This window comes from Schistocerca serialis, chromosome 9, assembly GCF_023864345.2.
Source record: "Schistocerca serialis cubense isolate TAMUIC-IGC-003099 chromosome 9, iqSchSeri2.2, whole genome shotgun sequence".
Taxonomy (NCBI): Eukaryota; Metazoa; Arthropoda; class Insecta; order Orthoptera; family Acrididae; genus Schistocerca; species Schistocerca serialis.
The window spans coordinates 319,842,003-319,865,896 of NC_064646.1; the positions used below are offsets into that span (position 1 = coordinate 319,842,003).

The window sequence follows — 23,894 nt, forward strand, 5'->3', positions numbered from 1 at the left end:
CATATAAACTTGTACTACTGTAGTAGGCATGGGCTTCGTGTCTATCTTGGCCACAATAATGCATTCACTATGCTGTTTGTAGTAGCTTACCTGCACTCCCTATTCTTTTATTCATTATTAAACCTACTCCTGCATTACCCCAACTTGATTTTGTATTTATAACCCTGTATTCACCTGACCAAAAGTCTTGTTCCTCCTGCCACCGAACTTCACTAATTCCCACTATATCTAACTTTAACCTATCCATTTCCCTTTTTAAATTTTCTAACCTACCTGCCCGATTAAGGGATCTGACATTCCACACTCCGATCTGTAGAACGCCAGTTTTCTTTCTCCTGATAATGACGTCCTCTTGAGTAGTCCCCGCCCGGAGGTCCGAATGGGAGACTATCTTACCTCCGGAATATTTTACCCAAGAGGACGCCATCATCATTTAACCATACAGTAAAGCTGCATGCCCTCGGGAAAAATTACGGCTGTAGTTTCCCCCTTGATTTCAGCCATTCGCAGTACCAGCACAGCAAAGCCGTTTTGGTTAGTGTTACAAGGCCAGCTCAGTCAATCATCCAGACTGTTGCCCGTGCAACTACTGAAAAGGCTGCTGCCCCTCTTCAGGAACCACATGTTTGTCTGGTCTCTCAACAGATACTCCGTTGTGGTTGCACCTACGGTACGGCCACCTGTATCACTGAGGCACGCAAACCTCCCCACCAATGGCAAGGTCCGTTGTTCATGGTGGGGCATTTTTATGGATCAAGCCCTTAACATCCCCATTGCTTGGTGTAGCAGTACACTTATACAAATAATGAGTCATGTATGTACTAAATTTGGGTTGAAATTGGTGCAGGCATCCTTCAGTAATGCTTTTATGTCAACCCTCAGCAATTGCGGTACTAGTCCTACTGTCACAGGTTGTTGTCTCCCCCCCCACCACACACACACCCCCACACCCACCCTCCCGCAATTGATCCAATTGTAAAGTTTGATGGAAATTGCTTTTGGTATTACAGAAAGGGGCTGATATGCTGGTGTCAGTGTCTTTGCCTCCCCCTGCCTCTTCCCCCACCTCAAGCCTAGCAACCCCAGAGACTATAGATTTGATACTAATATTAGTGGTTATCAACGTCACAGGAGCATATTACCCTCACAGTATTTTTATACAAATAATGAGTGATGCGTACACAAAATTTGGTAAAGATTACTCCAGATATTCCTGTGTTAAACTTCTCTCTCCCCGTTTTCCCCCACTACATCCCCATCCCTATGGAATGTAGGTATTGTTTACTCATACAGTGCTTGTTTCCATATTTTAGATTGCGAAGGTTGAAACTTTAATAGTGGCAACTGTTTATTTACAGCTCGTACAAAATAGGTACATGTTTCAAAGTTTTACTGACCTTCAAAGTAGTCACCAGCATTGTGTATAACCCGTTGCCAGTGATGTGAAAGTCGTAGGATACTCTTAGCAGTGTCAGTTGTGTTGACAGTTCGAGCAGTGTGGTCTATTGCCTGATGAATTTGTAGCAGTTCTGAGGTGAATGCCATGAAGTGTTTCCTTCAGTTTAGAAACAGAGTTGAACTTACGACGACTTAAGTCAGGGGAGTGCAGTAGGTGGTATATCACGGGTTTGTCCTGCAAACTGATGGTCAAGTCCTGCTGTTCATTTTTGGAACACAACCTACAACCAGCTTAGAGACAGAAGTGATGACACTTCCTGCAGGATCTGACCATCATTTTGCAGGACAATGCTCAAGCACGTACAGTGCAAGCTGTTACTGATTTGTTTGACTGATGGGGCTGCTAAGTGCTATACCACCTACTGCACTCCCCTGACTTAAGCCCTCGTGAATTCAACTCGATTTCTAAATTGAAGGAAACACTTCACGGCATTCGCTTCAGAACTGCTACAAATTTGTCGGGCAATACTAAACTGTAAATAAATAGCTGCCCAACCCTCGTATATGCGTAGCACATATGACTGATACCAATTCAGTGGTTTAAGAGGAGATGTGGTACATATACACATACATCCATTTTTAAAATGTATATAGATATAGATTAACTCAATGAAGTTTTTGTGTTGCATATTAAATCTGTTTGAATGCACATTAACGTGGTACCTACCATACTTAAGCCACTATCCTTTCCACAGACCTGACTGTTGTTTAATTGAATGTTAATGTTGTACAATGGCGTCCTTTGTTAATACATAATACAATTTTGGAATTAGCCAAATGAGTTGGTCCCCTATGAAACCTATTTATCCTTGTGCCCTTTAGTTGTTGATCCTCATTCAAAATAGATGAATTAAACTGATTTACCATTTGAATGATGATTTCTTACAATAATACTAAAATTACGTTTGGACAGATTGTATGGTGTCAGCAGAACCATTAGTGTTCTCCTGTTATCATAAATATGTCTTACGTATAAAGAAAGAAATAGAATTCACTTGCTATAGATTTTCTTTAGGGCCGCAGAGTTTGTAGTTAGATGTTGTGATCGACTCTGCTTTCACAATCCACATAGCATCTTTCTATGTCTCATTCCAGATACCAGGTAGAAGTGATACATATGAGTAAATTTGCCTCTTTTTGTAGACTTTCAAAAACCATGATCAAATTCTTTAGTTTGTCTTAAAAATGCTATTGAAACTGATGTGAGTAAGCAAGCACCATGCATTTTACTTAAATAATCTAAATAATGTTATGTTGTCATTTTTTCATTGTGTGTTGCATATATCAAGAATTTTTGTTTTGATTTATATAGGCTCGGGCAGAGGCATCTTGCTTGCACCAACTTCTTTACAGCAGCCAGCAGTGCTGTGAAGGGCTTGAACAAGAAAAGAGGTTACTGGCACAAAAGCTTGAGGAAGAAAAGTCTACTGCTGCATCTGCACATGCTCAACATGTACAGGTTAGTAGATATAGGCTTAGTGATGTTACTGGGCTAGCTCAGTGGTCTAGTGGTTAGCCTCGTAGGTGGCTGCAGGCAAGGAAGCCATGGGTGGATTACTGGTAACCATCTTCATATGTGGATAGGTCTGCTATGGAACTCACTCAGCTTTGTGGGGCCAAATAAGAAGTTGCTCGATTAAATAAGAAATCAAAGTTACTTGTAAGCTGTTAATGTGGCATTACACTGAAAGGCTTGCAGCAGGTTGGGTGCCACATGACATTTTGATGACTCTGCTATGTAAGGCTTCTCATTCTCAGTTTTAGATGATCATTAACTTAATCTTTCTCATTTCACATCTTTATCCATTATCTTTCCGTGTTTGTAGGTAGTCCTCAGCATCATTTTCTTTCATGTAAAGAAGTGTTGCCATCATTCAGTTAGAGCTCTAGTTTGGTTTTGCTGATTTGTGTTTGAGTGTCCCTTATCTAATTATGATATATTTTCATATATTGGTGTACATATTCATATGGCACACAAATATCAGAGTCAGTTCATGATTGAATATAAGTACCTCTCACTCTCATGTTGATAAGCACTGGATTCATTCTTCAGTTTTTATTCCACATAATCTATTGACTTACAAATTAAATTTCAGTGATGCTTAATTGCAAGACAATAAGATTATGTACATCAAAAATGAAACTCTCTACAAGAAAATTGAAAAACTTTCAGATACTATGCAAAAAAGGAGGATAAATTTTTATGGTTATTTTCTCAGTATGAATTCTAACAGATTAACCAAACAAATCTTTGACTTTTTATGTAACTTCAAAACGAAACCCAACTGGTTTAAGGAAACTGAGAAGCACCTAGTAGAATTAAAGATTTCAGATTTATCAATCGAACAGCTAAATTAATTCCTAAAGATGAAAACATAAGGTTCCAAGACAAATCTACACAAAAGTCAAACCCTTTATCTCGGAAGAAGAGAGGAAAAGATCAGAAAGAATGAAGAAATACTGGGCCCTAAGAAAAGAACAACGCACAAAGAAATGATTGATCCAGCGTACCCCAAAGAGGGTGAAATGATAGAAGAAGAAGAAGAAGAAGAAGAAGAAGAAGATTCACTGTCAAATAAATCTTTCATACCTGAAATAAGTGAGATGTAAAACAAGGTGGAAAGATTTTTGTAGGTGGTTAATAAACAAGGAATACTCTTAACTCAGAAATGACTGTAGATAATGTGGTGAGCTAGCCATTCTGACATATGAAAAGTGTGTGGCTTAATAAAACCTGAAGCCCTTTAAAGTTCCAGATGAGGAAGTTATTGTCTCTCGTGTGATGACCTTTGTGACAGAGCTGTTGCTAAAGTTTATAAGTATAATAAAATGCTTTTGTCGTGCCTTTGTAATTGCTGGTAATGTAAAGTCTTTGGCAGTGGCTTGTCATCTGCTACATGGTAAGTCAAAAGAAACAACTGATGAACAGTGGATTTCACAGTTGACATGTAGAACTGGCAAGTTTATGTGAACACCTCAGCTTATTTAGCTTCACCAGAAGGAGGTTACAAGTAAGTTGAAAAAATCTAACCAAAATCTAACATCCTACTACAGCAGGCAATGAAGCAGAAACCCTCTCCAGTTGCCACGTATGCTTACATCGCTAACACTTGATTTAAGAATCATGAAAGCTGGTTGTATATGTGGAAGAAACCTGGGAACACTGGGAGATTTCAGATTCGTTATGTAATGGTAAGACAGACATTTTTGAACCAAATTCTGAAATGTTAAGACATTACCAGGGGCAGTTGTGTACTCTGACCACAATTTATTGGCTTTGAACTGTAGATTAAAACTGAAGAAATGGCGAAAAAGTAGGCAGTTACGGAGATGGGACCCAGGTAAGTTAAAAGCATGAAAGTTGAGGAAAAAAGACCACATCTAGTAAAAATCTTTAGCTATCAAAATAGATGTGGAATTTAACTGATGAAAGGAGAACATCTAAAAATGCAGCAATTGAAGCAGGTGAAAGGGAATACAAACATCTAAAAAATGAGATTGGCATTAAATGCAGAATAGCTAAGCAGGAATGGCTAGAGGACAAATGTAAGGATTCAGAAGCATATTTTATGAGGGGAAAGGTAGACAAATTGCCCACAGGATAATTAAAGAAGCCTTTGGAGAAAAGAGAAGCAGCTGTATATCAAGAGCTCAGGTGGAAAACCAGTCCTAAGCAAAGAAGTGAAAGCAGAAAGGTGGAAGGACTATATATAGGGTCTATACAAGGGAGACATACTTGAGGATAGTATTATGGAAATGGGAGAGGTTGCAGATGGAGATGAGATGGGTGATATGATACTGCGAGAAGAGTTTGACAGAACACTGAAAGACCTAAGTTAAAACAAGATGACAAGACAACTAGATAACACTCCATCACTTACTTTAGTTCAAAAAGGGGTCCACTACTCAGGAACACTCATCTTCAATAATTTGCCAGCAAGCATAAAAAATTTAGTTACAAATAAAGATCAGTTTAAAAGGAGCCTGATAGACTTACTAGTGGCCAACTCCTACTCCATTGACAAATTTTTTAATAGAAACAAATGATGTATTGTATATATTCATACTATTAGTATTGTTATTTCAGCTTAAAAGAAGAAGAAGATTGACATGTTCTACACCCACGAGGGTCTCCTCAGCACAGATCTATGGAATGAAAAACTAATCTAATCTAATCTAGAACTAATAATAGCCTCGGGAGAGCCAGCCATGAGAATACTATTGTGTCTTGTGTGCAAGATGTACGACACAGGCAAAATACCCTTAGACTTCAAGAATAATATAATAATTTCAGTTCCAAAGAGTGCATGTGCTGACAGGTGTGAATGTTACTAAAATATCTGTTTAATAAGTCATAGGTGGCAAATACTAACCTGAATTCCTTACAGAAGAATAGAAAAACTGGTAGATGCCAATGTCGAGGAAGATCAGTTTGGATACTGAAGAAATGTAGAAACTTGTGAAGTAATACTACCCAATGTCTCCTCTTAAAAGATAGGTTAAGGAAAAGCAAACTTGTGTATATAACATTTGTAAACTTAGAGAAAGTTTTTGACTGGAATGCACTCTTTGAAATTATGAAGATAGCAGGGGAAAAATACCAGGAGCTAAAGGCTTTTACAACTTGTACAAAAACCAGATGGCAGTTCTAGGAGTCAAGGGGCAATGAAGGGAAGCAGTGATTGAGAAGAAAGTGAGATAGGGTTGTAGTCTATTGCCAATGTTATTCAGTCTGAATATTGAGGAAGCAGTAAAGGAAACCAAAGAATAATTTAGTGTAGGAATTAAAGTTCAGAGAGAAGAAATAAAAACTTTGAGGTTTAGCAGTGACATTGTAATTCTGTCAGAGATAGCAAAGGAGCTGGAAGAGCAGTTGAACAGAATAGACAGTATCTTGAAAGGAGGATATAAGATGAATTTCAGCAAAAGCAAAGCAAGGATAATGAAATGTAGTCAAATTAAATTAGATAATGCTAAGGAAATTACATTAGGAAATGACACACTTAAAGTAGTAGATGAGTTTTGCTATTTGAACAGCAAAATAACTGAAAATGGCTCAAGTAGAAAAAAAATGTAGACTGGCAGTGGCAAAAAATGCACTTCTGAACAAGAGAAATTTGGTAACATTGAATTTAGATTTAAGTGTTAGGAAGTCTTTTTTTATGGTGTTTGTATGGAGTGTAGCTATGTATAAAAGTGAAACATGGACAATAAACAGTTTAGACAAGAAGAGAATAGAAGCTTTTGAGATGTGGGGCTTCAGAAGAATGCTGTAGATTAGATGGGTAGATCATGTAATTAATGAGTAGTACTGAATAGATTTGAGGAGACAAGAAATTTTTGGCACAACTTGACTAAAAGAAGAAGGGCTCAATTAATAGGGCACATTCTGAAAAGTCAAGGGATCACCAATTTAGTATTGGAGGGAAATGTGTGGGTTGAGGGGGGGGGAGGGTTAAAACTCATAGAGGGAGACCAAGTCATGAATACAGTAAGCAGATTCAGAAGGATGTAGGTTGCAGTAGATGGCGAGGCTTGCACAGGATAGAGTAGCTGGAGAGATGCATCTAACCAGTTTTGGACTGAAGACGACGACAACAACAACAGTCTTACTTGAATGATTCGTTAATTGAATTGACAGAAAGTTATCTACACACAGTAAATACTTACTTGAAAAGAAATAAGAACATAAGAGATACATGTGAATTTTACAAAACAATGTCATAGAACATCAAACAAGAAAAAGACAGTGCATTTATTAGCTTGGAAGCAACTTAGGCAGTAAATATTTCCAAAAATTTACATTCTGAGTTAAAGCTATGAAGATCAGTAATCCAACCTCAAGAAACCAAAATAAAGAGAGTAGCACAGGGGAAGCCTCGAACAGTAACCTTTAATTGTCTCCATAAAGTTTCTAAACAACATAAATTCATATTTTTTATTATCAGTATCACGGATATGTAGCTTCAGACAACTGCTGCTGTTACATAAATTAAGTCACAACTTAAAAACAGAAAATAAATGAGGAAGACGGAAAGGTAATTTGAAAACATGAAACGTCAACCATAAGATCATTTGATACAGTCTACATTGTGTACTAGTGTTTAAGCTGTATTGATGATCAGTTAAGTACTTTATATACACAGTATGTAAAGAAAAATGGATTTTTTAAATGTAGCCATGTAATCCCAGTGATATACTCCAAATTTATGATTTATCATGTCAGACTTCATGATTAAAAATTAATTTTTGTGTTAAACCTTGGTTCAGTATTTCTTTTTGAAAATTATGTTGTTTTACAATAAGTAAAAGCCATAGCAGAGAATATTTTGCAAAAAGTGAAGTAATATATAGTGACTTGAGTGGTAATGCAGCATGTAATAGCTGATTAGCAAATGATGATTACCAGGTTGCAGTTAAATATACTTTTATTTATAGCACAGAGTTCACACTGAAGTTTGGTTCTGGGTAACAACTGAAAGATCATCCTTCATCACATAAGAGTAACAGAAACAAAGTCCACTGTAGTAACACCAATCCTGTTCTGAAATTCCATGCTAGGTGGCTGTGGAAGCAATGCTCGTAGTGCAGTGCAGTGTATTGTGTTGTGTTGTGAAGCAAATGCATTGAATTGTATTGTGTTATGACATCACAGCACAGAGATGGCACAGCGGTGTAGATGCAAGCCTCTGGGCTGGTATCTGCGAAGCTCTGACTGATGGGCTGCGAGGTGCAGATGGTTGAGTCACAACTTGAATGGCCAGCAGGCAGAAAGATATCTGTTGTGTTTACAGGCATGTGACCTGCAGATGAAATGTGATCCCTCAATAGCAGCACCGCTGTTGCTAATGTGCCCGCAGATTGTGAGTTTGGCTGGCACCCCTGATGGCACTTATCTGATCGGTATATCAACAGATTGTTTAGAATTGCTGCAATGTCCACAACACACAGTGCCCTTGTGATGTTTGTAAATAATCTCCAAAGGAGGAATGCAAACAGTCCAAGGATAGGCAAACCTAGAGGACGAGGATGTTGTGCTGGAAGTGCAGTGTAGTTGGTGTACGACCGATATGTGATCTGGCAATGCTGCATGAAGTGCAGATGAGTCACAAGTATAGCATGCTTAATTATACCTGGTTAAAATTCTAGTGTTCCTTCAAATTCCTGTTGACATTAGAATACCGTATTCTTCGGCCAGCTTGCTCTTAAAACTTGATTGTATTAAATTAATTATTAAGATCCCGTTTGACCAATGAGAGAATGAATCACTCCATAATATATGGTCCCAAAGAGAAGTTATGCAGAAGTAGAATGGGTTAACAGTGGATTTTTACTATATTGGGTATATTTTATGGCAAAGCAATCAAGAGAAGTCAGGACAGGCCATGAAATTTTAGGAGTGAGTTATGGATGTGGTCCAATGAGGATGTGGGTCAAATTATAGTTTCATAAAACTCCATTTATGAGTGTGTGAGAAGCTATTAACAAGATTATACTGAGATTAGCTTTTGATGGGATTACATAATATTCCACCGAGCTGTGATGTTTTTAGATTATCAATTACTCAAACTGACAAAATAAATGAGTTAATTATGTATTGTCAGATGACTCCATCATGTGATCTAATAATATACCTAGTGATGTTAAATAGCTGGTAGGTATGTCCCATTTATTGAGTTGATTACTTTCCACTTTGGCACACACACACACACACACACACACACACACACACACACACACACACACACACCTACAACTTTTCCTTCCTGCCAGTTAAGCAGCACATCTGGTACTGAGACCTAACATTCACGCTTCTGTCAGTAGCAATAGTATCTATTTTTATTTATCTTTGAGGATGCTTCTTCTTATAGATGTTTAGTCAGACAACTTTGATATCTATTGTTTTAGGACTTTAAAGAGAAGCAGAGAGTGATCTTAGGTTTGACAAACAATGTGGAAGAACTTAAAGCAAAATTGTCAATGAAGGAAAAAGATCTTGAAGCAAGCAAGCAGAAGATCGATGAACAACTTAAGAAAATAAATAATCTTAATAAGGAAATAGCAGACAAGATAGCAGAGATGAAAAATTTGGAAAAGGAGGCAACAGCTAAAAATGCAGGTAGGTTTGAACAAGCTAGTATGTTAGCCATTTCTACCTCTGTTGTGCAGTTAAAATTATTGCTATACCACTTTAATGCTATTCTGTGTGCATGAATAGCTAGCTGTTCCTGCTGATTAAGAAAGTGCGTTAACAAAGGTAGCAATTTTTGAAAAGACAGTAACAGCAAGAAGTTATTTGTGAAGCTAATGAAAAGCTCTCTGATTTCCAGCCGGGTGTCAGTATTATAAAAAAAACTGCGACGTTTTAACAGATGACATAGTTATTATCTTCTGGCGAAGTGTTGACATTTTGCGGAGGCTGTCCTACTTATATCTGTGGTGTGCCCACCTCCTCCTGGCTCCGGCAGGCTGGGTACAGAAAGGCTGGCAGATGGGCTGGAGGTGAAGTCGTGGAGGTGGGGGTAGGTGGCACACAATTCGAATCTGTGTCGGAGCATTCCAGCCATCTTGTAAGGAGAACAGTGGTGGGTGCACCCTTGATGAATTGCCACTAAAACTGGATTCCATGCTGCACTCGGTTGGTATAATTTGTCTCTATTTGCAAGATTCATGCGAATACGAATCTCGATGGACTCTTTTATGATGCTGTCGTGATAGTCGGGGGCTTGGCAGAGCACCTTGGTGTTTCCGAAGTAAAAAATGTGGTCTTCCTTGATGCTGCACGTATAAGTAGGATGGCTTCTGCAATATCTCGACACTACTGCAATCCAGCTGGAAACCCAAGAGTTTTCAATCAACTGTATGCACTGGGAAAGTTTACATTCATACGTTGGTGAAGCTACTGGCTTGCTTTTCAGTAGAGTGAGTTTGTTTGCAGTGAAACAGTATTCACAAATTAATAACAGTATGGTGTTTATCTTTCAGATAAGAATGAATAGTAATCATATTTTACAGGATACATAGTGCATTCTGTCAGCACATTTAGGTTACTTTTATATTTATGCTATTTACAAGTGCAGGACTGTGATTTTGCACTTAAATTTGTGTCTCCTATGCTTTATGTATGTCCATTATGTAGAACATTATAATTAGAATGGAGATTGAAGGAAGAAACATTATTATTTTTAGACTATGCACAAACACTCACCAAAATGGAAAATCGGATAGAGAAGAGAGACAGAGTAATTCATGAACTTCAGGGAGAAAATGAAAAGAAGAACAAGAAGATTGAAGCTTTACAGTTGGTAAGTAGAGTGGTGTGTGTGTGTGTGTGTCATCCATTAGCAGTGTGGGAGATCTCCTCCTATTGTACATCATGTATGACTTCTTCTATATGCCATTATTATTATATGTTTCTATTGTCAGAACTCCTTACAGCTGTGCCAAATACAAAACATAATGTCATCTTTCACCCCCGCACCCTGCGGGTCTTGTGGTTAGAATAGGCCCAAGGTGTTCCTGCCTGTTGTAAGAGGCGACTAAAAGGAGTCTCACACGTTTCAGCCTTTATGTGATGGTGTCCTGTCAGGTTTGATCTCCATCTTTCTAAATTTTTCTGAACAACGAGTCAATTGGGGAAGGGTGCCACCTCATATCCAGCACAGTAGCCAGTCTGTTGTCGTGGGGCTGCCATGTACCCTGTTGGTTGTAGCCCCCTGACAACACAGGCATCGCTCTGCTGATACCTGCACCGTTAACACACCATTTATACTATGGAGTAGATGCCCATCTCCCTGGGGCATCGGGATTCCCGGCAATGGCCATTCTGCCAAGTGGCCCTTGCTGAGGCTGGGTGGCACCTGTGGGGAGGGCCCTTGGTCTACATCTACATATATACTCCACTAGCCACCAATTGGTGTGTGGCGGAGGGCACAATTCGCGCCAGTCATATCCCCCTCCCCCCCTTCTGTTCCACTCGTGGTTCCCGTGAGGGAAAAACGACTGTCTGAACGCCTCAGTACAAGCTCTTATTTCCCTTATCTTTGAATGATGATCATTACGTGATTTGAAAGTTGGTGGTAATAATATATGCTCTACATCTTCGACGAAGATTGGATTTCGGAATTTAGTGAGCAGCCCCTTCTGTTTAGCCCGTCGTCTATCTGCAAGTGTGTCCCACTTCAAACTTTCTATGAGATTTGTAACACTCTCGCGATGGCTAAATGTACCAGTCACGAATCTTGCCACTCTTCTTTGGACCTTCTCAGTCTCTTGAATCAGACCCAACTGGTAATGGTCTCATACAGACGAACAATACTCTAAGACTGGACGAACTAATGTATTGTAAGCTATTTCCTTTGTTGAAGGACTGCATCGCTTCAGGATTCTACCAACAAACCGCATTCTAGAGTTCGCCTTACTCGTTACTTGTGTAATCTGATCATTCCATTTGAGATCATTTCGAATAGTCACACCCAGATACTTGGCTGATGTTACTGCTTCCAAAGACTGATCATTTATTTTTTACTCATACATTAATGGAGATTTTCGCCTTGTTATACACAGTAGATTACACTTACTAATATTGAGAGATAACTGCCAGTCATTACACCACACATTTATTTTCTGCAAATCCTCATTGATTTGTTCACAACTTTCGTGTGATACTACTTTCCTGTAGACTACGGCATCATCGGCAAACAGCCTAAGGCCGATGTCAATACCATCAACCAGATCGTTTATGTAAATTGTAAAAAGCAGAGGACCTATTATGGTGCCCTGGGCACTCCTGAAGTTACTCTTGTTTCTGTTGAAGTTACCCCGTTCAGGATGACATACTGCCCCCTGTCTGTTAGAAAATTTTCTATCCAACCGCATATGTCATTGGATAGACCGTAAGCACGCACTTTCTGTAGCAAGCGACAGTGCGGAACTGAGTCTAGAAAGGTCATTATGTCTGAACACAAAATATGTTTCATGATTCTACAACAAATCGATGTCAGTGAAATTGGCCGGTAATTATGTGCATCCGATTTTCTACCCTTTTTATAGATTGCTATGACCTGAGCCTTCTTCCAGTCGCGTGGAACTTTCCGCTGTTCCAATGACCTCTTATAGATGACTGATAAGAATGGTGCTATATTTGTAGCATAGTTAACATAAAATCTTACAGGGATACCGTCTGGACCAGATGCTTTTCTGGCGTCTAAGGATCTTAACTGTTTTACAATACCAGATACACTAAACACTATGTCAGCCATCCTTTCATTTGTTCGATAAGTGAAAGGGGGAATGGTGCTGCAGTCCTCTATCGTAAACGAGTTTTTGAAAGCTAGGTTTAGAATTTCGGCCTTCGGTTTGTCATCATCCATTACATTACCCGTACTGTCAGCAAGAGAAGGTATTGAATTATTTGTAGCGTTCATAGATTTTACATACGACCAAAATTTTTTGGGGTTATTTTTAGAATCTGCAGATAAAATATTGCTTTCAAATTCGTTAAAAGAGTGTCTCATTGTCCATCTCGAGTTGGTTTTCTAACCAATTGCTCAAGGTTGTATGTTGAGAGCACTCCTAGAATAACTTTGCACAAATCTTTGCTTCTGCCCCCTGTGATAAACGTGTAATTTTCCCAGTCAGTGGATGTTAGATTGAAGTCTCCACCTATGGATAATTTTTATATTTACTTCCTATGTACTCAAGACTTTCCCTGAAACGTTCTGCGGCGTTTGTTGCGGATGCTGGTGGTCTATAAAAACATCCTAATACAATGGTCAATGCTTGTCTGATTGACAGCTTTATCCAGATTATTTCGCAGTCCGATGCAGTATCGATCTCAACTGCATTTAAACAGCTTTTAACTGCAATTAACACACCACCTCCCATAGCATCAGTCCTATCCTTCCTAAAAATTGTCCAATCAGAGTTCAAAATTTCACTGCTTTTTATGTCTGATTTCAACCGGCTTTCAGTACCTAATACAATATTGGCATTGCTACTCTTTATTTCGGAGATTAACTCGGGGATCTCGCTACAGACACTTCAACAATTTACTAACATGAGATTAAGCATATTTAAATCCTTTGGAATGACCTGTTTAGGCGAACTAACAATTTTTACAGTTGGCACAACCACATCAGTGTCATGAACTGGTAATTTTTCGGGCCAGCGGTTTGTTTCCCATGGGGAGGAACCTAATCTAAAAAAAACCCCATGTGCATGCCACAAGTACTGTGCTACCCATATAGCTGCTTCCTGTGTGTCGTGCACCCCTGATCTATCGAGGGACGTCCTACAACCTTCCACCCCGTAGTGTAGGTCAAGGAATCTGCAACCATTTTCATCACAGAGTCAACTTAGCCTCTGGTTTAGATTCTCCACTCAACTCCAAACCAGAGGATCCCAGTCCACCCTGGGTACAATGCAGCAGATCGTCAGCTTGGCTTCCACTACTTGAGAGATGGAGGCCGCCTTCACCAATTTGGTCAGCCATCGGAAGGACCCAAGAATTTCCTTGGAACCCCGACGACAGGCATCGTTGGTGCCGACATGCACAACAATCTGCAGCTGGCTGCACCCCACACACTCCATAGCCACTGGAAGAGCCTCTTCCACATCCTGGACAAGGCCCCCCAGCAAGCACACCGAGTGAACGTTGGACTTCTTCCCCGCCCAAGTCGCTATGTTCCTGAGGGGCTCCGTGACCTGCCTAACATTGGAGCTCCCATTAACTAACAAACCCCTACCCCCACCTGCCTGTCTGGACCTTGCTGAAGGAGCAGCCACTATCCTTCCTGGCAGAAGGTGCAGTCTGATCCAGCTCAACCTCCCAACCCCCCCCCCCCCCCCCCCCAACCCCAACCCCACTCCCCAGCATCAGATAGCACACTGAATCTATTAGCAAAGTGCATGGGTTTTGGCAGGAGCCTGCTTCCCCCATGCAGCCTTTGCCTTGAGACCTCAACACAGTATACCACCCACACTGAGGTGACAGTGGGCCAGCCGGCTCAGTTGAACCTGAGGTCAGCTCAGTGACAGAGAGCTGTGACATCCTCCCCTTCACATCTAGTACAGCAGTGGCTGCCCCCAGGCACCCCATCCCCACCGCACCTCAAGGTGGCACTCTGGAGCTTGTTGACTGTGGCCAACAAAGCTTCCAGCTGCGTTTGGACTTTGGCCAACTCCTCCTGCATCTGCACACAACAGACATAGTCCCTATCCATCTAGCTAATAACTGATTTACTATAAAAAACTTAAGGAAACCTACTGTCACACGAGGTTAACAGCTACACTCTAGTTGGCAGAAAGGACACTCAATGATGAAAATAAAAATTTATGGTAGAAGCAAGATCTGGTGCTTATTTTCCTGCTAGGGGCTATTTAGTGAATACTAAAAAATAATACAGTAAACTGCTAGGGGCTATCTAGTGAATATTATAAACGAATTAAACAGTGATCTATGGTAAGCTGCACCTACTGATTATCCCTCGTATTTGTAATTTAAACAAGCGTTTACGTACACGCAAAAGTGACCTAATAAAACTATAAAACTGCTACCTTAAATGTACGGAGTCTAAATGACACTAATAAACGAACGTAAACACTGGGTATTGTACACTGACAGATGCAGGTACAAAACAAAACCTTTAGCTAACAATAAGAGTTCAGAATGTGAAGCACAAATACAAATTCTACTTAATAGGAACCGATGGGCTTACAGCACACGAACACTAAAGCCCACAACAAACTAAGGAATTTAAGCAGATGGGGAGGTGAGTTTTAGCTTTCTGCTAACTAAACCATATGTAATAAGGGCTCAGAAGTTGTATTGTTTCACCAATTTACTCAGATATTGTAGTGTAATTTACCACGTATTATACATTTAACTGTTAATGGTCGCAGGTTGCGCTAGTATACAAGTGAGGTTAGAAATCACTGTCAGTACCACTATTCCTAATAAAACGTATAAAAACTGCTACCGTCAATGTATTGAGGTTAAATGACACTAATAATCACAAATACTAAGTATTGTGCATTGAATTAATTGATAATCCTGCATATTCAATGTCAGTTAAGAATGTAAACAAACGTTTGTGTACACCCGGAACTGTCCTAAATAGAAACTTCACTTATCTTATTCAGATGAAAATAAAACTGAAACCTTTAATTTATCACGTGTATCTGACTCTAATGCACGTAATGCACGTAAATACTATAGAATAGACAGCAAAAATGATTAAGTACTAGCTAAATTACTTATCTTGTAACACAGCAAGCAAAAAGCGCTCATAGCCGGTGCCAGGGCTCCGGAGCGGGTGGCATCAGGGCAGACAACGCACCATGAAGCATAGTACGTCATCCCTTGCTGGTGGTCTGCTGCCAGCAGTCCCTAAGTGGGCAAAGTTTAACTTCAATGCTGAGAGATATGACGGGAGGAACACCAGGCTAAGGATGGCAGTGAAGCTTATTTGCCCCAGTACTTCGTATGTATGAGAGTTGATGGGGAATCTTTCATGTCCATGAAACCTCAGTTATTTGTGGAGCATTTGGAGGACAAGTTTGGGGAGGTGGATCAGTCTTGATAAAAACAGCATCCTCTGCCCAGTCATGGGCATTACTCGCTTGTGGCAAGTTGGGGGATGTTTCTGTTACCATCACACCCCATAAGAGCCTAAATATGGTCCAGGGTATTATATTCCACAGGGACCTTCTTTTACAGTCTGACGACGAGCTGCGCACCAATTTAGAGTGCCGAGGTGTTCATTTCGTCCATCGGAATCCGAGGGATAATCAAGTTGCCAGCGATGCCTTCATCTTGGCCTTCGGTGGTGACACGTTGCTCGAGAACGTCAAGGTGATGATCTACCGATGTGATGTCAAGTCATATATCCCTCCCCCGATGCTGTGCTTTAAGTTCTGGGAGTTCAGCCATATGTCTTCCCACTGTACTTCCAGTGTCACATGTTGAGATTGTGGACGTGCATCACATCCCAATACTCCATGTGTTCCACCTCCCATCTGTGTCAACTGCGGAGAGTATCATTCACCTTGCTTGCCAGACTCAAGAATTTTACAGGAAGAGAGGAAAATCATATAATATAAGACCATTGAACGACTGACCTACACCAAGGCTAAGAGGAAATTTGAGCACATACATCTTGTGGCTATGACCTCCTCTTAAGCCATTGCAACGAGAACAGTTGTTGCCCCATCAGTTCCTCGCATTCCTGTTGCCTCTCAGAACCAGAAGACTACACCTTTCCCATTGACGGTGGGGGACACTTCCCTCTGTTGCTCCCGCGCCACCTACTTAGGGAGCAACACCCTCGCAACCATCAGGGATATCATTCCCCACTTCTGAGCCACAGAAGCATAAGTCTTCTTCAGCTCTTCTCACTAGGAAGGGGTCCCGTAGGTCACTCCCTTCCTAGGTTTCTGCTAGTGGGAAAGATGACACCTGCCAGTGGCTGAAGAGCCCAAAAGTAGCTGGACGTAGGGCTTCACGCTCATCCTCAGTCCTGGAGACTGAATCAGTGAAATCCTCCCAGCCAGGGAAACCTAAGGAGCAGCAAGAGGAATCCAAAAAGAAGGTTCCCTAGACCAAGGGGATTGCGGTGGCACCCACACCACCGCTACCTACAAGCTCTGCTGATGAGGTGGAGATTCAGGCGTCCACTGAGGACATAGATGTCACCAGACCCTCAGACACAATGGATACAGACTGCTCAGGCAAAACGTTGGTGGCAGCAGGTGACCCTGAGGCGTAAACTGCCTCATTGAATGTTCCATGCCTTCCCAGTCTCACGATGACGTAATCCACCAGTGGAATTGCAGCAGTTTTTCCTACCACCTGGCTGAGCTACGGCAACTGTTACGCTTTACACCTGCCTTCTGCATTGCCCTCCAGGAAACCTGGTTCCCGGCAGTGCGGACCTCTGTCCTCCATGGCCATAAGGGATACTACAGGAACCGTAGTGACTATAATCGAGTGTCGGGTTGAGTTTGCGTTTATGTCCTAAACTCAGTCTGTAGTGAACCTGTGCCCCTGCAAAACCCCTCTTGAAGCTGTGGCTGTCAGAATAACGATGACGCAGGAAATAACTGTCTGCGATGTATATCTTCCTCCAGTACCCCTGAACGTATTGGCTGCACTGATTGATCAACCCCCTAAATCTTTTCTACTTTTGGGGGATTCAAATGCCCATAATCCCTTGTGCGGTGGCACCATGCTTACTGGCCAAGGCAAACATGTCGAAACTTTACTGTCTCAGTTCGACCTGTGCCTCTTAAATATTGGGGGCGCCACACATCCCAGTGTGGCTCATGGTAGTTACTAGACCATTGATTTATCAATTTCAAACCCAGGACTTCTTCCACCTATCGACTGGAGAGCACATGACAACCTATGTGGTAGTGATCACTTCCCCATCTTCCTGTCACTGTGCCGGCATCAGGCCCACAGATGCATGCCCAGATGGTCTTTAAACAAGGTGGACTGGGGAACTTTCACCTCAGCTGTTACCATTGAATCTCCCCCACATGGTAACATTGATGTGATGGTTGAGCAGGTGACAACAACAATCGTTTTTGTGTCACAAAACATGATCCCGCACTCTTTAGGATGCCCCTGGCGAAAGGCAGTCCCTTGGTGGTCGCCAGAAGTTGCTGAAGCAATTAAGGAGCGTCGGCGAGCTCTACAGCGGCATAAGCAGCACCCTTTCTTGGAGCACCTCATAGCCTTTAAACGGCTCCATACTTGCGTTTGCCAACTTATCAAACAATGCGAGCAGGAGTGTTGGGAGAGATATGTCTTGACCATTGGGTGCCATACGCCATCTTCCGAAGTCTGGACAAGGATCAAATGTGTTTTCAGGTACCAGACCCCAACTGGTGTTCCCGGTGTTAAAATGAATGACATGTTATCTACCAATGCAAATGCGACTGCCAAGCTCTTTGCTGAGCACTATGCTCGAGCCTCTGTGTTGGAGAATTACCCCCCAACCTTTCGCACCCTCAAACTGTGGCTGGAAGGGAAAGTCCTCTCGTTCACTACATGCCACAGTGAATCATATAACGCCCCATTTACAGAGAGGAAGTTCCTCAATACCCTTGCACATTGCCCAACCCTGTTCCTGGGCCAGATTGGATCCACAGTCAGATGATTAAACATCTCTCATCTGACTACAGGCGAAATCTCCTTGTCATCTTCAACCGGATCTGGTAAGATGGAGTCTTTCCATCACGATGGCAGGAGAGCACCATCATTCTGGTACTCAAACCTGGTAAAAACCTGCTTGATGTGGATAGCTATCGGTCCGTCAGTGTCCTGGAGTCACGTGGCCTACTGGCTTCATATCAGGGCGGCTTCTGCCAGGGCCCCTCTACCACTGATAATCTTGTATCCCTCGACTCTGCCATCCGAACAGCCTTTTCGAGATGCCAACACCTGGTTGCCATCTTTATTTTATTTACGAAAAGCGTATGACATGACCTGGTGATATCATATCCTTGGCACATGATACAAGTGGGGTCTCCGAGGCCCACGCCCAATTTTTATCCAAAATTTCCTGTTCCTTCGTACTCTCCCTATCCAAATTGGTGCCTCTCATAGTTCTCCCCCCCCCCCCCCCCTCCCCGTATCCAGAAGAATGGGGTCCTGTAGGGCTCTGTATTGAGTGTCTCTGTATTTTTAGTGGCATTAATGATGTAGCAGCAGCTGTAGGGCCATCCATCTCACCTTCTCTGTATGCAGACAAATTCTGCACATTTCGTACTGCTCCACTTGTATTGGTGCTGCTGAGCGGTGCCTACAGAGAGCCATCCACAAGGTGCAGTCATGAGCTCTAGCCCAAAATTTCCAGTTTTTGGCCTAAAGTCATGTGTTATGCACTTCTGCCGGCATCGTACTGTTCATCCGGAACCAGAACTTTACCTTAATGACGATCCACTCACTGTAGTGGAGACATATCGATTTTTAGGACTGGTTGTCAATGCCCGATTGACTTGGTTTCCTCACCTTCATCAGCTTAAGTGGAAGTGTTGGCAGCACCTCAGTGCCCTCCGCAACCTGAGCAACACCAACTGGGGTGCAGATTGCTCTATTCTGCTGCAGCTGTACAGAGCCCATGTTCAATCCTGCCTTGACTATGGGAATCTGGTTTATGGTTCGACGATGCCCTCAGCATTGCATTTACTCGACCCATTGCACCACTGTGATGTTCGCCTAGCGACAGGAGCTTTTGGGACGAGTCTGGTAACCAGCGTCCTAGTGGAGGTTGGAGTCCCTCCATTGCAGGTTAGGCATGCACAACTGCTCGCCAGTTACATTGCACACATTCGTAGTTCTCTTTGCGCATCCAAATCACCGTCTCCTTTTCCCACCCATGGTGGTTCATCTCCTGCTTCGGCGGCCCACATCAGGGCTTCCAGTTGCAGTTCGCATCTGATCCCTTCTTTCCGAACTGGAGTCCTTGCCTTTACCAAGTATACTTTAGGTCCATTCACGTACACCTAGGCTGCGGCTTTGCCTGGACCTTTCACATAGCCCTAAGGACTCAGTGTTGTGTACATAGTTCCGCGTAGTCAGCAAGTACATAACTTTCCCACTAGAGCACGCCCCGCTAAGCATAACAGCGCAGGCGCAGCACTCGTCCGTCTCCGCACTACGAGATGGCGCTGCCATAGAGACGGACCAAATTCTGCTTCCGCCGATCCGCGTATTAATATGTAACGCAGCCAATGAGGATTGCTGCTGACCTGGAACCTTTTCTCCTCGCGGATCACGCTCGCGCAGTGATACATGAACGCGCGAGGTATTATAATGAGTGTACAGACCTCCGATTAGTCAGTCTGCATTAGTCTGCACCAGTCTGCTGTGTTAGTCTGCACTAGTCTGCTGCGTTAGTCTGCACCAGTCTGCTGCGTTAGTCTGCACCAGCCTGCATTTGTCTGCACCAGTCTGTACCAGTCTACGTTTGTCTGTACCAGTCTACGTTTGTCTGTACCAGTCTATAGTCAAGTTTCAGTCTGCGCCTAATAAGATTACCATATTCCTGTACATAGCCATGAAGATAAATGTATAGACACTTTTGTCAAGTATCAGAGATATATGTGAGAACAAGATTAACGTACCAGTACCAAAGGAACTTCAGATTGTCAATTGTAAATAGCATCCAGAACCAAGTTAAGTAATTTTTATGCTTGTTATTATTTTAATAAATGTGAGTGAAAATTAATCAAGTTCTGTTTACAGTTGGTCACCGTCAATCTGCTACTCTAAGCATGCAAGTGGCATTTGTATCGTCTGACCTAACGGCAGAAGATAAACACGCCATGATAAGACCACGAGACATATTGCCGACACTCGCCTACTTTGTTAGAGCGACAAGTCAAATAATCTGATGGTGTGTGTACTGAAGGTGTTGCAGTACGCACACCACACTCAGTTAACCCCGCGGCTCTCCGCTGCCACTTCCTCTCGATTCTTGACATGTACCAAGCCACGAAGTTGTTTACACCGATGGCTTGATGACTGATAATTACATTGGCTTTGCTTATGTTCCTGGAGGACATATAAAACAACAATCCTTACCAGATGGCTGCAGTGTTTTCACTGCAGAGCTGGCGGCCATATCTCATGCTCTTGAGCACACCCGCTCATGTCCAGGCAAGTCATTTCTCCTGTGTACCGACTCCTTCGGCAGCCTACAAGCTATCGACCAGTGCTACCCTCATCATCCTTTGGTAGTGACCATCCAGGAGTCCATATATGCCCTGGAACAGTCCAATCGGTCAGTGATGTTTGTCTGGACCCCAGATCACGTCGGAATCCCAGGCAACAAACTTGCTGACAGGCTAGCCAAACAGACTACGCAGAAACCGCTTATGGAGATCGGCTTGCAACTGACCCGTGTTCAGTGCTACGTCACAAGGTTTTGCGGCTTTGGAAGATGAAATGGCATAACCTCAGCACGCACAACAAACTGCGTGCCATTAAGGAGACTTCGAATGTGTGGCAGTCCTCCACGTGGACCTCTCGCAGGGACTCTGTGGTTCTTTGCCGGATCTGCATTGGCCACACTTGGGTGACACACGGCTACCTCCTGCGCCATGATGACCCACCTCAGTGTCGGTATGGCGCCCGGCTGACAGTGGCCCATATCTCGGTGAGCTGTCCTTCTCTGCCTGCCTTTGTGGTGGACACTTCAGTTACCGGACTCGTTGCCATTAATATTAGCTGATAATGCCTCATCTGCTAATTTAGTTTTACATTTTATACGTGACAGTGGGTTCTATCATTCAGTATAAGTTTTAGCTCATGTTCTTTGTCCACTCTAACACTAATAGGGTGTATGTTTTGATGTGTCGCAGAGTGGCTGGCTTTTCCTTTTTATACTTGTGGCCAGCCAGCCACGGTCATCTGCTTTCTTGTTTTTACCCCTTCTATCTGTTTCTTGCTTATCTCTGTGGTTCTCTTTTCCTGTTATGTTCATAGTAGTGTTGGTTGTCCTTCTGTCGTTCTTCTGGTTCTTCCTGTTATTGTGCTCTACATCTCCTTTTTTTTCTTCTTTCCTGTGGTTAATTATTTTACCGGGAACAAGGGACTGATGACCTCGCAGTTTGGTAAGATGCCAAGATGATTTCTTCCTGTCACTATTACACAGCCATGCTCCAGTGTCAGTTAACAGGATAGGAGAACGAAGGTTCTACGACATTCCAACAAATTAGTTACAAAGTCACACAAATGAATTGAAAGGGTTTACTTATCTTTGTGACTTTGAATAATGAAGTGTGCAACACTGCATGTAATATAACGCCAACAAAGGCCCTAAGTGCAAATAATTGTAGGTAAACTTCACAGCACATAGCAAATGCAATTTCCAACAATTGGCTGTTCCCTTACAAGAGTTCACTAAATGATATTACCTGTCTAAGTCAGCCCTGGACGATGATATATAACCAAGTGAAAGAGAGCTGAGTGAGAGCTGCTCTTATATCTTCCGAGTAGGCTTCTGTCCATTGTCGTCCGGTCATAGGCAGATTGTATTCTTCCAGCAATTGGCCAAGGCAAAGTCAATATCTTCATCCTCAGCACCACCTGTGGCACTGGTGGATCTTGCATAAGTGGCAGGTCTCTATGGCACAGACACCAGCTCGCATTTTTGCGCCTGTGGTGCTTTTACCCTGGCTCTGTCTTGTTCAGATGACACAACACTGTTGTAAATTTCTTTGCAGATACTTTCCTCCTCTGTTGTATGTATAGGTATCATTGTAGTTCTCCAGTATTGTTCCGTGCTCGAAACTTCATTAAAAAGTTGAACTAGTCTTATATGTAATTCTTAAGTACACTGTATTGACAATTCCATCTGTTCCCCATACTTGTCTCTTTTTACTCTTGCTTAATATCTGTGTAACTTCTGAGTTTACATTATGATGACAAAGCCTTTATCAGTAGTGCAAGCTACTATTTCTGTTACTTCCTTGTAATATAGGAAATCCATAAAAATTTGTTCCAAATCATAAATGTGATGCCAACTTTCTCAATAATCTGTTTTGTGTATTCTGCCATTTTTCTGCTCCTACAATCTCCTCCCTCCAAACTACTCCTCTCCCCTCCACAATCTGTCTTATGTATCTGCAAATCCAAATTGAATACTTCAACAAATGATCCAGTAACCTGCCCTTTCTTTCAGTATGGGATTTCCATTGGCTTCTTTCCTTACCTTCCCTTTGTAGCTACAGCCCATGTTTTGAGGGTTGGTAGTGTAGACAAAACAAAGAATCTTCCAGTAAACATGAGCACTAGAACACCTTAAGAGTTCATTTTTGCTACTGAAATAAACAAATGAGGACACATTCCTTTGTTACTGTCCCCCAATACAGCATGCAGCAAATATCTGCTAGTATTATTACTGTAAACCTTATTCACAGTTCTGGGTAAGTGCAGCACATACGTTAGTTCTAATGGAGCCCATCTTGTGTCGTCATGTTTTTGAAATGCTTTTACACTGTAGTTTTATGTTTGCACTTACAGCATAATGGAAGCCTACTATTCCACATGGGAAATTGCAGACATGATCTTCTGTTATGGCCTGACGACACTAAGAAATATTTGCTGCATGCTGTATCCATGGACAATGACAAAGGAATGTGTCTTCATTTGTTTAGTGAATTCTGTAGTAGTTTATAATAGCACAGAGTTTGCAGTAGAAGAGATGTGTTTCATGGTAGCATAAATGAACAGGTGCTTATAACTCTTTAAGGCATGCATTTTAGAGCCCATGTTTACTGGACTTTTTTCTTCTTGTTTTGGTCTATACTGGCACCTCTCCAAATATGGAATACTTTCTTGCAGTCTGTATAGCCTCTGTTGTAGCATTAAATTTCAAATATTTCCAATTTCTTCTCTAGTTTCCTCATGGCACGAGTTTAGCAAG

The 23,894-nt window shown here is 42.0% G+C and overlaps 1 protein-coding gene across 1 annotated transcript in view; it reads left to right on the plus strand.

Annotated features, from left to right (window-relative positions):
• The window catches only part of LOC126419074 (uncharacterized), a 183,272-nt gene that overhangs the window by 153,499 nt on the left and 5,879 nt on the right, over positions 1–23,894 (plus strand). Inside the window, exons 10-12 of the mRNA XM_050086159.1 lie at positions 2,771–2,917; positions 9,367–9,577; positions 10,648–10,763. Of these exons, the coding sequence (XP_049942116.1) occupies positions 2,771–2,917; positions 9,367–9,577; positions 10,648–10,763 (474 nt within the window). The remainder of the gene's footprint in view (positions 1–2,770; positions 2,918–9,366; positions 9,578–10,647; positions 10,764–23,894) is intronic.